This window comes from Gadus chalcogrammus, chromosome 20 (genome assembly GCF_026213295.1).
Source record: "Gadus chalcogrammus isolate NIFS_2021 chromosome 20, NIFS_Gcha_1.0, whole genome shotgun sequence".
Classification (NCBI taxonomy): domain Eukaryota; kingdom Metazoa; phylum Chordata; class Actinopteri; order Gadiformes; family Gadidae; genus Gadus; species Gadus chalcogrammus.
In genome coordinates, this window is record NC_079431.1 from 4906153 (window position 1) to 4918652 (window position 12500).

Genomic DNA, 12500 nt, shown 5'->3' on the forward strand with positions numbered 1-12500 from the left:
GCAATGAGTCTCCATCTCCTCTCTAAGACCACATCGTCTTAGAGTCTCTGCCTCAAACCCCTGTCCTAACTCTTCCGCCTTTGCGACTCAGAGTGTCTGCCTGAGATCCCTCTCTCATACCCCTGTCTAAGACCCCTGTCCCTAGCCCCTGCTGTCTCAAACACCTGTCTAAGACCCCTGTCTCTCGACCCTGCCGTCCCGGCTCCCTGTCCCTCAGAGACGACTACTAGAATGAGGGGAGTCACCCAGTCTCCACACTCCCCTGCTCCACATCTCATTCTGTAGCGGTGGGGAGACTATACAGTGAAATACGGTGGCAGTAGTTTTTCACTCTCCCTTTTTTTTTTTATTACTTTCCACTATTACTCAGAGCATGGGGGGGGGGGTGGGGAGGAGGTGATGGCAGGGGGGCGGGGAGAGAGAATGGGGGGAAAAAGGTAAAGTGGATCGTAACGCACTGTATCAGTCATCTCGCCTGTGGAGGAGGAGAGGAGAGGAGGAGACAAAACAAGTCATTTCTCAAGGAATGTAGGCCGGACAAAGCACGGTGTACTCCTCAGTGTGTGTGCGGGTGTGCGTCCCAGCCGGCGGGGTTCTTTGTAGTCGCACCTAAGATAAGATCCCTGGGGGTGCTGCAAGGGGTCGCAGGGTATCTCCTCCCCCTCTACCAGTGAGGTTCAGTCCATTACCACGGCGATGTAGGTCACCGCCGGCCCCCTCCCTCTTGTTTTTGTAGTACACACCTTCCTCAAACCCCACCTTCAAGGGAAAAGTGAAGCAGACTCACGTCTCTGACTGTAGGATGTCATCTAATGGTGCTTGATTGAAACGCATTAGCACGGTGAGTATTTCAACTGGCAGCCCTGTTGGATTGGCTGCCTTGCCCCTGGCTAACTGTTTTTCCATTTTCACCTCTCCTCAACACGCGTTAATTCCCTGACAGCGAAAACATGTTTTGCTTTATCTACCCTCAGGGACAGTGCTGATAGACAGCACGCTTCAGTGAAATATGTGTCGTTTATAGTTTATAGTTCATTAAACGATGCAGCACTTGAAAGGAGGTAATTCAAAAAAAAGAATAAATCAACATTATACCGGTAATGAGAAGTGTACTTGTGCAAACAGTTCGAACAAAGACAGATGTTGTTAGGCAGGCATCTGCCATATGGCTGCATGAATAATATCTGAAAGCGATGCAAGGTTTTATTAGGAAGTATTCACTGTTTTATCCACAAAGGGCAAATTTGTGTTGCTTTTGTTGTATGTCAGGGAATGTCATCACGTCAATGGTGTCTGGAGTAGGAAGAGTGTTATTGTAGAAGCCCTCTGTGTCTCTAGTCTGACTGAAGATACCCTTGCTGTGAAAAAGTGAGTTGTCATCGAATACTCAATCAGTTCCCCATAAATCTCTTTTCTCTCACTCCTTTTTTGCTCTCTGTGTCTATATTTGTTTTGCTCCCGTGTGATTCCTGTCACATTATTTCGGCAGGGAGGGGTGTCACACCTTCCTCTCTCAACCCCCCTCCCCCCTACATGTTGGCACAGTGATCCATCACATCCCCTAGATAGCGTTGACTCCATTCATCTGAATTGTCAGTCTTTGTTGCACTACCCTGTCCATTCGTCTTGCAGGCTGGTAGGACGGGCCTGGTGATGGGCATGTGGCCCGGCACACCAGCACCAGCCGTCAGGGTTTAGATGGATAATGTGAGATTGGGTCTTTATCGGATGCCCTTTTTCCAAGTTCAGTTCCCAACTTGAAGGAATGTCCATGTCCCCTTAAAGTTTTAAGCCACTCACAGAGTGGAACGTCCCAAATTTCACCTGTGTTGGCATATCTGTGTGTGTGTGTGTGTGTGTGTGTGTGTGTGCGTGTGTGTGTGTGTGTGTGTGTGTTTGTGTGTGTGTGTGTTGTTTGTGTGTGTGTGGTTGTGTGTGCGTCCGAGCGTGCATGCACTCGTGTGTGTGTGTGTGTGTGTATGTGTGTGTGTGATTTTGTGGCTCAGTGTGATTGACTTTGGGTGCACATTGTTACGCTCTTGTCCCCTGCATCAATTCCTCAGTGTGTTTGTGGTTTGGCAGCTTCCCTCTGCTGCTCAGCCTTCAGCCATCCCACCCAACACCAACCCACCCACTGCCAACATCACCCACCGCCGCCACCCATCACTTCACTAAAAACGGAGGGGGATTCGCACTCCGGTCCAAAACACTGACTGGCTGGAAAGAAGCCGTACGTTTTCAAACTGTCACATTGGCAGTGACAGGATGCTGTTGTGATTTATGCATCGTATTCAGCCGTGCGCTGACACACACAAACACACAGATACACAGACACACAGACACACACACACACACACACACACACACACACACACACACACACAAACACACACACAAATCCATGTCCACAAAATAACCGGTCAGCCGCTGCCTGTCTGTGTGAAGGAATGTGTGTGTATGTTTCTGTGTGTGTGTGTGTGTGTGTGTGTGTGTTTGTGTGTGTGTGTGTGTGTGTGTGTGTGTGTGTGTGTGTGTTTGTGTGTGTGTGTGTGTGTGTGTGTGTGTGCGTGTTTTGGGCAGGGGGGAGGGGGGAGTTTGCGGCTGATGGCACGTACGTATGAGTGTGTATGTGTTTATGTGTATGAATGTGCTGTACGTACATGCATGTATACGTGTGTGTGCGTGTGTGTGTGTGTGTGTGTGTGTGTGTGTGTGTGTGTGTGTGTGTGTGTGTGTTTTGGGGGCCTGCGGCTTTTGGCACGTACACATCCCTGTGTACGTGTTTATGGGTAAGTATGCACCACAAGTACATGCGTGCCTGCGTGCATGCATGCATATATCTGTGGTGTGTGTTTGGGTGTGTGTGTGTGCGTGCGTGTCCAGCGTGTGTGTGCCCCGTCCTCACCCCCTGCTCGTCATCCCTCCGGCTCCTGCCAGCCAACGCATTAATCCGTCCGCCCGGCGGCCACGCGGGGGCCAGAGAAAGGATGCAATAATCGTCCATCAAGGCCGGCTCAGGGGGCCGGCGGCCCCTCATATTCATCCCCCTTTTATTGTTCCCCCCGTCCAGACAGTTGTGTTGGTGGCTGGGGGGGCGAGGGGACGCAGAGATTGGGGCTGAGAGAGGGGGGAGAAGCGGCGGCGGCGGTGGGGGGCGGGCGTAAAGCCACTTGTAAGCAGAGGGGAGATAAACGTCAGACAGTGAAAGACCGCTCGCTGTCAGCGAAGCCTCTTTAAGAGGGTAAACAAGCCCCCGGATCACGAGCCATCGCGCCCCCAGTGTCCTCCCGTGTGCATCGCCGTGCCCCGCTCTTAAACTCATTTTTACAGTTTTTTATGTTTTGCGGTATTTCTTGTGTTTCTTCTTTTTTTGGCTATTTTTTTTGGACAAACTTTGGATGAGAATTGAAATTTATTATTTTGACGGGGAAATGTTTATCTGTCGCTGATTGTGTTGGGGGGGGGGGGGGGGGGGGGTTTGAATCCGAGTTATTTATCTTCAGCATAAATTGTTGGCTAACAGCCCCGCTGCTTATGTGGGGGTAATTTGATCTATCATCTGTCATCTCCCAACCAATATATAAACAGCGTTTATATGGTCTGTGCTGTATAATCTCCCTTCGCAGTCTAATTTTACCTCCTATTCTATCAAAGGATGTCCGTCACATTTCAAATGACATCATCTCGTGTTTTATTAGTGGTCTTCGCTTTGACAGGGTAGATATTACATCGATGTGACACGGGGCTTGCATTTTATTCACCGGCGTTATGAATCACATGTACCGGTCGACATTGAAAACGCCCCTAGGCTGTTCTTCATACTTTAATGACCTGTATGCCTGGAGACGTCAAACCACCTCTGGCCTGTAAGTCTTGTTCTTCCAGCCAGTACTTTTCCAGCTTCCACGTGTTAACCTCCACAGTCTATCTCCCCCCTAGCTGACAGCTGTCCTGACCCAACCACAATCCCCGGGCGGTGTGCGATGTGTGTGTTCCCTCCGTCTACAATGCAGTGTTTCAGAGCTGTGACTAAGCCATTATAATTGCTCCACTTTGTTAGGGATGTAGCTACGCAGGTGTGGCGACAAATTGGAAAGGTTGATTTCCAAATTTTTATAAGTGAAGCTAACAAGCTAGCCTAACCAATTAGCCACTGTGCTGTTAATGAATGGCTCAGTGAAGCCCAAAAACACCAAAAAAAAGTGTAGCTGGGTTTTGATAAATCCTTGCTTCAGCCAATGAACTCTTCTGAAGCTGAACATGTATTTGGCACAGTGTGAGATGCCGGAAGGTAATCTGTATGGAAGTCTATTAGATCCCAAATATTAGCATACAGTATTTAAACCCCAAAAAAACACCAACAGTGGCTTGGACAACGGGTTACGACACATTCATGTAAACACACAGCAAAAGTCATGTTGTACACATAAACAGCTTCCCAGTTTGCGTGCCTGCATGTGTGTGGGTGTGTGTGCGTAAATGTCTGTGTGTATATGCCTGTGTGTGTGTGTGTGTTTTTGTCTGTTTGTGTTTGTGTGCGGGTGTTTGTGCATATGTTTGTCTGTGAATGTGCGTGCTTGCTTGCGTGCTTGCGTGCATGTGTGCTTGCGTGCGTGTGTGTCTTCCGGCGCACTTCTGAGCTCCAGGTCTCTGTGTGTGTTGCTGTCGTCTCCAGACGACAGGGGCATATGGGCCTGATCAATCCTACCGACACTCACATTTAGCTTCTGTACCGCAACCGCCACAGCTGTCCCACTCTCGGCTCCGTAACTCTCCCCTTCACGACGGCTTTACTTACACATCTGTTTCTGTATTCAGGTTGGTGTTCAAAAGGCACCTCAGACATACGAGTTGGTGTTTGAAGCTAAGTCACTTGGATGGTGCTTTATAATTCCGTCAGGCTAGTACAGCAGGATGCATCATGGGACTTTGTGTCGGCGATACCCCGTCATATAGTAATTTGTAGAAATCCCAGCTGAATTCTCACAGTTCATTCCCATATTTGTGGCAATGAGGCCCAACGTATAATCAAAGAGTCGAAAATTACCTACTTTTCTGAACAGATAAACAAAAACAAGGACAAACCCCAGAAATTGTGGAAGGTTCTGAAAAATCTAGGATGCTTATCTAAGACAAAAAGCACTCCCAGTTCTTGTATTACTCTCTCATTGATGGAATTAGGTAAATAAGAAGGAGGATATTGCCAAAGGGCCAAAGGGCTAGATCATATCTCAGCCAGGTTCTTGAAAGATGCAGCTGATCTCATCATGGCCCCTTTTATTGCTCATATTATTAATCTGTCTTTGGAGCAAGGCACTGTTACTGATGACATGAAACATTCTAAAGTCATCCCACTATTCAAGAAAGGTGATAGGTCTGATCCGGACAATTATCGAACAGTTTCTATATTGAGTGTAGTCTCCAAGGTCCTGGAGAAAGTAGTTCATGAACAATTGTATCAATATGCTGTGCATGCCAAACTGTACCTAACTGACTTCATAAGGGTGACTTCAAATAGATGTCGGCAAACTGGTAACTGGTAACTTGTGGAGTCCCACAAGGGAGAGTCTTAGGGCCATTACTGTTTTTAATCTACATCAATGGCATGAAGTCCGCCTGCAATGAGAACTTGTTTTTATATGCTGATGATTCAGCTTTTATAGCCTCCAACAAAAATGAGCTTGAGCTGCATGCCATTTTGCAAGATGTATTGTATTGTAAGAGGAATTCAGTAAGATCAGGGTCTGGCTATTAGACAATAAATTGTCTCTTCATGTGGCCAAAACTGAATTCATACTGTTTGGCTCTAAGCCAAGACTGCACAAGAAAGAGTTGTCCAGTATCAGCCTTGGTGGGCAGCTCTTCCCTGCCAAGCCCTCAGTGACCTATTTAGGATACTGTTGAGACAGCAACCTAGATGGGGGGAGCATTGCTTCATAGGTCATGAGCAAGGTAAATGGCCGATCCAGATTCCTAGCTAGGAAAGCTCCATTCGTTGATGCAGTTAGCCTCAGACTGCTAGCTAATTCACTTGTTTTATGTTGCTTTGATTACGGCCTTGGCACATTGTATGATGGTCTTACTAAGGCCCTAAAAGACAAACTGCAGGTTTCTCAGAATAGGTTAGTCAGGGTAGTGCTGGGGCTCACATCAAGGGATCATGTGGGTAAGCTCCAGTTCCAACAGCTGGGCTGGCTCCCCCTGGAGGCTAGGGCAGTTCAGCTCCAGCTCAGGGTGGTCCATAATGTTTGCCATCACAAGTCACCGGCATACCTTAAAAACCACTTCATAAGGAGTAGGGATGCCCATGCTTACCACACCAGAGCTAGTAATGAAGACTTGTACTTGCCTAAGTTCAAAACAAACATTGGTAAGTGTACTCTCAAATATATATTGGTGAGGTGAACTGGAATAAATTACCTTTGGAAATTAACTATCATTGTTTCAGAAAAAAGGTAAAATCCTGGCTCATGGTGAATTTAAATCCCTAGAGACACTAACATGTCTTCCTCCATGTGAGTTGGCTGTTGGTTTTTGTCTATGTGTGCACTTTGCACTTTAATACAGAAAGTAAGGGTTAGGGAAGACTATTTTATGTTAAGCCTCTCATAGTCTATTTCTTTTTATGATGTTAAATTTTTTGTTTAATGTGGATATATGTCCTGTCTTGTAACATCAGGGACCATGATGGAAATAAGTGCTTGCACTTTGTCATGTTTTTCTTCTCTCCCTTGGATATGTCTTTATTCCAAATAAATCAAATCAAATCTAATCAACAACTTGGTGTTTGAAGCTAAATCCAGTCGCTTAGATGGTTCTGTGTAATTATGTCAGGCTAGTACATCAGGATGCGTCATGGGATTTTGTGTTGGCCATTCTGCGTCATAGAGTAATTTGTAGCACGGTCAAATCAATGTCAACATACCGTAACCTAGGTTAATTGCCACGTCTCACATGGGAAACGCTGTGGCTGTTTCAAACACGTCTCCCCATGATGACAAATCATTTCATGATGGCTTGCTATACTATGACCCCAAAATGTTGCTCCTAAGATGATTATTGCCCTTCCAATGCTCCGATGTTTCCAAAATAGATGTACAAGTCCTATTAGATCACTATATTAGATCATGTGGTCAGATGTTATTAGATCTTGCCAACAAAACAGCACTGTGCAACAGTGATTGGTCTCATTTACTGTTGCACGGAGACACAGTACTCAGTACTGATGTTTCTGTACTGCAGAAACATCTCATTAGACCGGTAGTACCACGAGAGTTCAAGGTGGGGTTGACTATAATGAGCAGCTATAGCGCAGGTTGTTTTGGTAGACTATCACCTTTACGTAAGTATCATGCAATTACTTTATAAATGTTGTATTTATGTAAGCAGGATAGATAAATACTAGAATAGGAGAATGTTTTTGTAGCCTTTACGGAGCTGGTACTTCCTCCTCTTTATATAGAAGACCGTTTGCAATCATTGCAGTGTACCTTTACCGTACCTAGAAGAAAGTAGAACATATTATGAGTGTATTGCATAAGCTTTCCCTTTATGCAAAATGGCCGCTCAACGGAGCATTCCGTATGCAACATATCAAAGTGTTTAAAGGAAACCGAATGATTGCTCAGACCGCCCTGCTATTGTTCGCTACACGGATCTCCTCAGTTCTCTGAGCGCTCTTCTCCCTCCCTCGTGGTGGAATCTGTGTAATGGAATGCACTTGAGACGGTATCAGCCATTGTTTGAGAGAATGTGCCGTTTTATTTAGCACTTAAGAAACCACCCCCTACATTCTGCGCCTTTGAAATTGTGATTTGCGAGAGGGAGTGTCTCCCAATAATGTAATCTGAGACCTCTTAGTCTGCCCTGGACTGGCTGTCAGGTTCAATTAGGTTCAGAGTGGGCATCGCTGCGCAGCATCTCTGCAGGGAGATGATTCTGCGCGGTGCAGTGGAGGCACGCTGGGACTGTCTGCAGGTCACAAGGAACTACTGACTCAATGAGACATAATGGGACACAACCCAGAAAGACACAACGCAACAATGCAGGACGTATCACAGCAGTGGACCTCAAAATGACAGTACACAACACAACACAGGAATATACCTCCAGAAAAACTACCTGCACAACTCTCAACACTACTCTGTGTTAAAAACACAACGTAACACAAAACGACAGTACGCAACACAATACGAACCCACATCACAGTACACACACAAACCCAACACAACTGCACACAACAAAGCAAAACATAGCACCAAGTAAAATAACGCAAAAAATCCCAACAGTGTACAACACAACCTGACAAAGCGCTACTACACAACAGAACTGAACAAAACACCACCACCTCGCACCTCTCAAGACTACCAACAGAACACACAAATGTGGTCGATCGTGACTGCATGCGACTCAATCATATCAGTGTGTCATACATACACATTGTTGTTTCGTGACCTTACGGCTATACACTTCCCTGGACTCACAGCAGAACTCTGAAACACTAATCACCGATCACAATGGCGGCGGCACGGCGAATCGCCATCTCCCCCTCACTCTCCTCTCTCTTTTCCCTTCTCCGGCAGCTCTCAGCCCGTGGATCTCGTTTTTTTCCTACCTCGGTGTGAGAGACTACTCCCAGCTGACCCTTGACCTGACGAGGAATGAGCTGATCCTGGGCGCCAGGTAGGATGACGCGGGCGCTCATTGAGCCCCTCCTCTTAGCCCTTGTTCCGTCGTCCACAAAGACGAGAACCCGATAGCCCCTCTCTGAGTCACTGTGCCACAATGCTCGCTTCAGGTAATGATGGCATTTTAAGTAGCCCATTGAGTCTTTGTTGGACGGAGCCAAGTGTCAGATCTGCTGGGAAGGAGGAAGAGAGGCAGAGGGAGGTTGAGGGTGATTGAAATGGAGGACGATAGAGAATAAAAGGGAATTTGTGTGAGTGTGCGTGTGTGTATGTGTGTGGGTTTGTGCATGTGTGTGCGCGTGTGTGTGTGTGTGTTATTGTACGTGGGCGTGTTTTTAAATGTGTGGCATATGTGTGTGTGTGTGTGTGAGTGTGTGTGTGTGTGTGTGTGTGTGTGTGTGTGTGTGTGTGTGTGTGTGTGTGTGTGTGTGTGTGTGTGTGTGTGTGTGTGTGTGTGTGTGTTTAAGTGTGTGAGGGTATGTGTGTGGATATGTGCGTGTGGCATCCAGGGAAAAGTAATTTAAAAGCCCAAACTCACACACACCCAGACCAAATCAGAATCGATGACTCAGACTTATACTTAAATATAATGTGTTTCAATCTTGATGACAGCGGTGACTCACTTGTACTGACTAACTCTCATTATCCTCGAAGAAAAATGTTTTGTTCTTTTTTGTTTTACTGCTCTGTCTAATGCCATATTGTATTGCGTTTGCACTGATTCATACATCCCTATTTTTATACCTTCTCTGTTTGCTGTAGAAACTACCTCTTCCGACTGGACCTGGGTAACATGTCATTAATACAGGTATGGGCCCATTTTCTACTTATGATCCTCAGCCCTGCAAGTCTCTTCCACTCTATTCCTGTCTCTCTCTCTCCCTCTCTCTGTCTCTCACCGTGTCTCCCTCTGTTTCTCTCTGTCTCTCACTCATCATTATGCATCGCCTCTCACTCTGCTGTGAGGATGTTTCTCTCTAGTGTCTGAGTGACCTTCCTCAGACACCAGAGAGACTTTCCTCAGACACTCTTCATCCTCCTCCACCACCTCCTCCCATCCCCTCGCCCTCCTACCGTCTGTCGTCATGTGGTCCAGTGAGACACGTCTCCTTGCCTGCTCTGTTCTTTGATGTCGTCATTGGCATGGGGACATATTCAGTGCTGCGATACCTCTGAGGGGGTGGAGGTGGTGCATATTTTTGCAAAAGATTGTATGCGTGTGTGTGTGTGTGTGTGTGCGTGTGTGTCTGTGTGTCTGTCAGTGTGTGTGTCAGTGTGTGTGTGTATGTGTGTGTGTGTGTGTGTCTATGTGTCTGTCAGTGTGTGTGTGTGTGTGTGCGTGTGTTTGTGTCAGTTTGTGTGTGTCTGTCTGTGTGTGTCTGTGTGTGTGTGTCTTTCTGTGTGTGTCTTTGTGTGTGTGTGCAGGTGGGTGCTTGCGTCGGTCTGCCTATGTTTAGCTCAACAATGTGAGGGACACTCCTCAGTTGTCCTGGAGCAGAATGAGTTGTGGTTGCGTTGGGCTCCGGGCCCCTCCACGATGAATTGCTCTGGGAGGACTATAAAGCATATATCATCATAGTGGGCTGGTACTCTGATCCATAAGAAGAGCAGCTACAAGGGCCCTGTTTACACCAGAGAAACATCTAGAACTTCCAAAAGCGTTTTGGAATTTCTTTTTGAAACACTGCTTCACAGCGCTCACGAGCCCGGTGTCCGACCGTTTGCACGTAGGGGAGGTTTACCAGAGATCCCCGCTTTGCATGCACACGCACACACAGGTTTCAGATCTGTACCACATCAGTGCTTTACACAACCTCCCTGAATCGGCGGATACGTAGCAACCGGGATGTACCAGTTTACAAAGCTATGGGCGATGCCATGACTCACGGTTAATGACATAGATGCAAGGTCAGAAGGAAGGTACGGTAGAATCATAAGACAGGTGGGCACAGCTCGCCGATGTTTCAGACAAATGTGCACATTTACGCCCAAGCGCTTCGTATTGGTCGACGACCCGTGTCGTCGGAGCATGTGACTTGACAGCGCCTCTGTTAGAGATCAGGTCAAGAAGACAACCTCTCTCTTGTCAATCTGGACTGACTGAAGACCTCAGAAGGTGGTTTTGATTGAACGATTGCCTGCATCTCTTGTACAGCGTTTCCTGTTTGGACAGAGAAAATGTCAGTCTTTGATTTGCTAGCCATAGCCTGTTTTGAAGAGAGACATAGAGCCGGAGAGATTAGACCGGTCTTGTATGTCTGTAGCTTCTATATGCATGGTTATATATGTTACAGTTTTTGTTTTATACTCGCTGTACACTTTTGTTTGACAAATATAATTGGCGGTTTATGTTTCAAGTTCATGCAGAGTTGACTGCATGAATATAGTAGAGTATATAAATGTATTGAGACACTTTTATTTGTTTTTGTTATGATGTGAGCTGCGTAAATGTACCACGCTTTGAAAAAATAATTTACCATTGGGTAAATAGCTGTACAAATTTTCTGAAAAGGTCTCCAAGGCCATATTTTAAAACAAGACAATTTGATTTGTTCATGAAAACAGAATATAAACAAAGTGCTGGCCAAGTTTAAAGTCCTCATCTTTAAACAGAGCTGACTTACTACCAATGAGCACAGGGGGAGTAATCCCTGCCCAATTACCGGAGGCACGGAAACAACCCACGGATATAATGTCACCGACTTTTCCAGAACATGACAATATCATATATATATTTTTAAGGAACAACGTGGCTGCCAATGTCTGTCAACACATTTACTGTCTTCCTTGCCTCTGGGCTGTTCTTCTCCATCGCAGGATTTGAGAGGAACACTTTGAGCGATGTAAAAGCTTTTTACACTCCTCTGCTTTTTGCCAAATTGTGTTTCATGCCGGGACCAATGATGCATAAATAAAGTTTACAAGATGTTGGGTGTGTTTGTGCATGAGTGTGTTGGTGTGTGTGTTAGAGAGTCTTTGTGTGTGTTTGTGGGTATGTGTCTGTGTGTCTGTGTGTGTGTTTGTGAATGCAAGTGTGCATGAGTGTGTGTCCGTGTGGGTGTGCATGCTTGTGTGCGTGAGTGTGACTGTGTGTGTGTGTGCGTGAGTGTGACTGTGTGAGCGTGCGTGAGTATGACTGTGTCTGTGTGTGGGTTTAAACGTTCTCGCATGCGTGTTTGTGTGTGTGTGTTCATTTTTGAGCCGCCTGTAGCCATGCCTAGTAACTGTCTTAAGAGAGACAGTGCTTATGGAGCAGCCGACAGCCAATAGCTCTGGGGAAGGAGGAAGGGTTGCCACAGCCTTGCATCAGTCAACATAAATGACAAGCTCTCTGTTTCAGAAGTTTAAGACACTTCTCTCGTTGAAGGAAACTGGAATGTACTTTTTTTTTTTATCCCCGTCAGCTAAAATTTCCTCTAGAGCGGGGATGTTTAAATCCCAGCATTGCATCACAGCACGACATTGCAACCGCAAATTATTGATAACGCGGTTATGGTTCCTTGTTCAAGCATCCGACTACTTAAGCCTCCGGAAAACAAGTGGTGGACGATCGATCCCGCGTGAGCTCCGCTCCGTTCTGCTGCTTTACGTGGAATCGTGTCATATCACACACACATGTCATTTCCCCCTCTAATTCAATTGTATGCAAACGTGCACGCCAGCTTCCGTGCACGCTCCCCGGCAGGGGGAAATGGATTCAGCCCCACTTTTAGTCCCCCGACCAGGAAAACGTTTTTTATGCTTCAAATGGTCTCAGGGACATTGTGCTTTCTAACCTCCATCCCACAGCCAAATTGAGTTTATTCAGTGTAA

General features: G+C 46.4%; 1 protein-coding gene across 1 annotated transcript in view; it reads left to right on the forward strand.

The window, feature by feature from the left end:
- The window catches only part of sema5ba (sema domain, seven thrombospondin repeats (type 1 and type 1-like), transmembrane domain (TM) and short cytoplasmic domain, (semaphorin) 5Ba), a 49478-nt gene that overhangs the window by 29855 nt on the left and 7123 nt on the right, over nt 1-12500 (forward strand). The window contains exons 3-4 of the mRNA XM_056580343.1: nt 8583-8682; nt 9450-9495. Coding sequence (XP_056436318.1) covers nt 8583-8682; nt 9450-9495 — 146 coding nt within the window. The remainder of the gene's footprint in view (nt 1-8582; nt 8683-9449; nt 9496-12500) is intronic.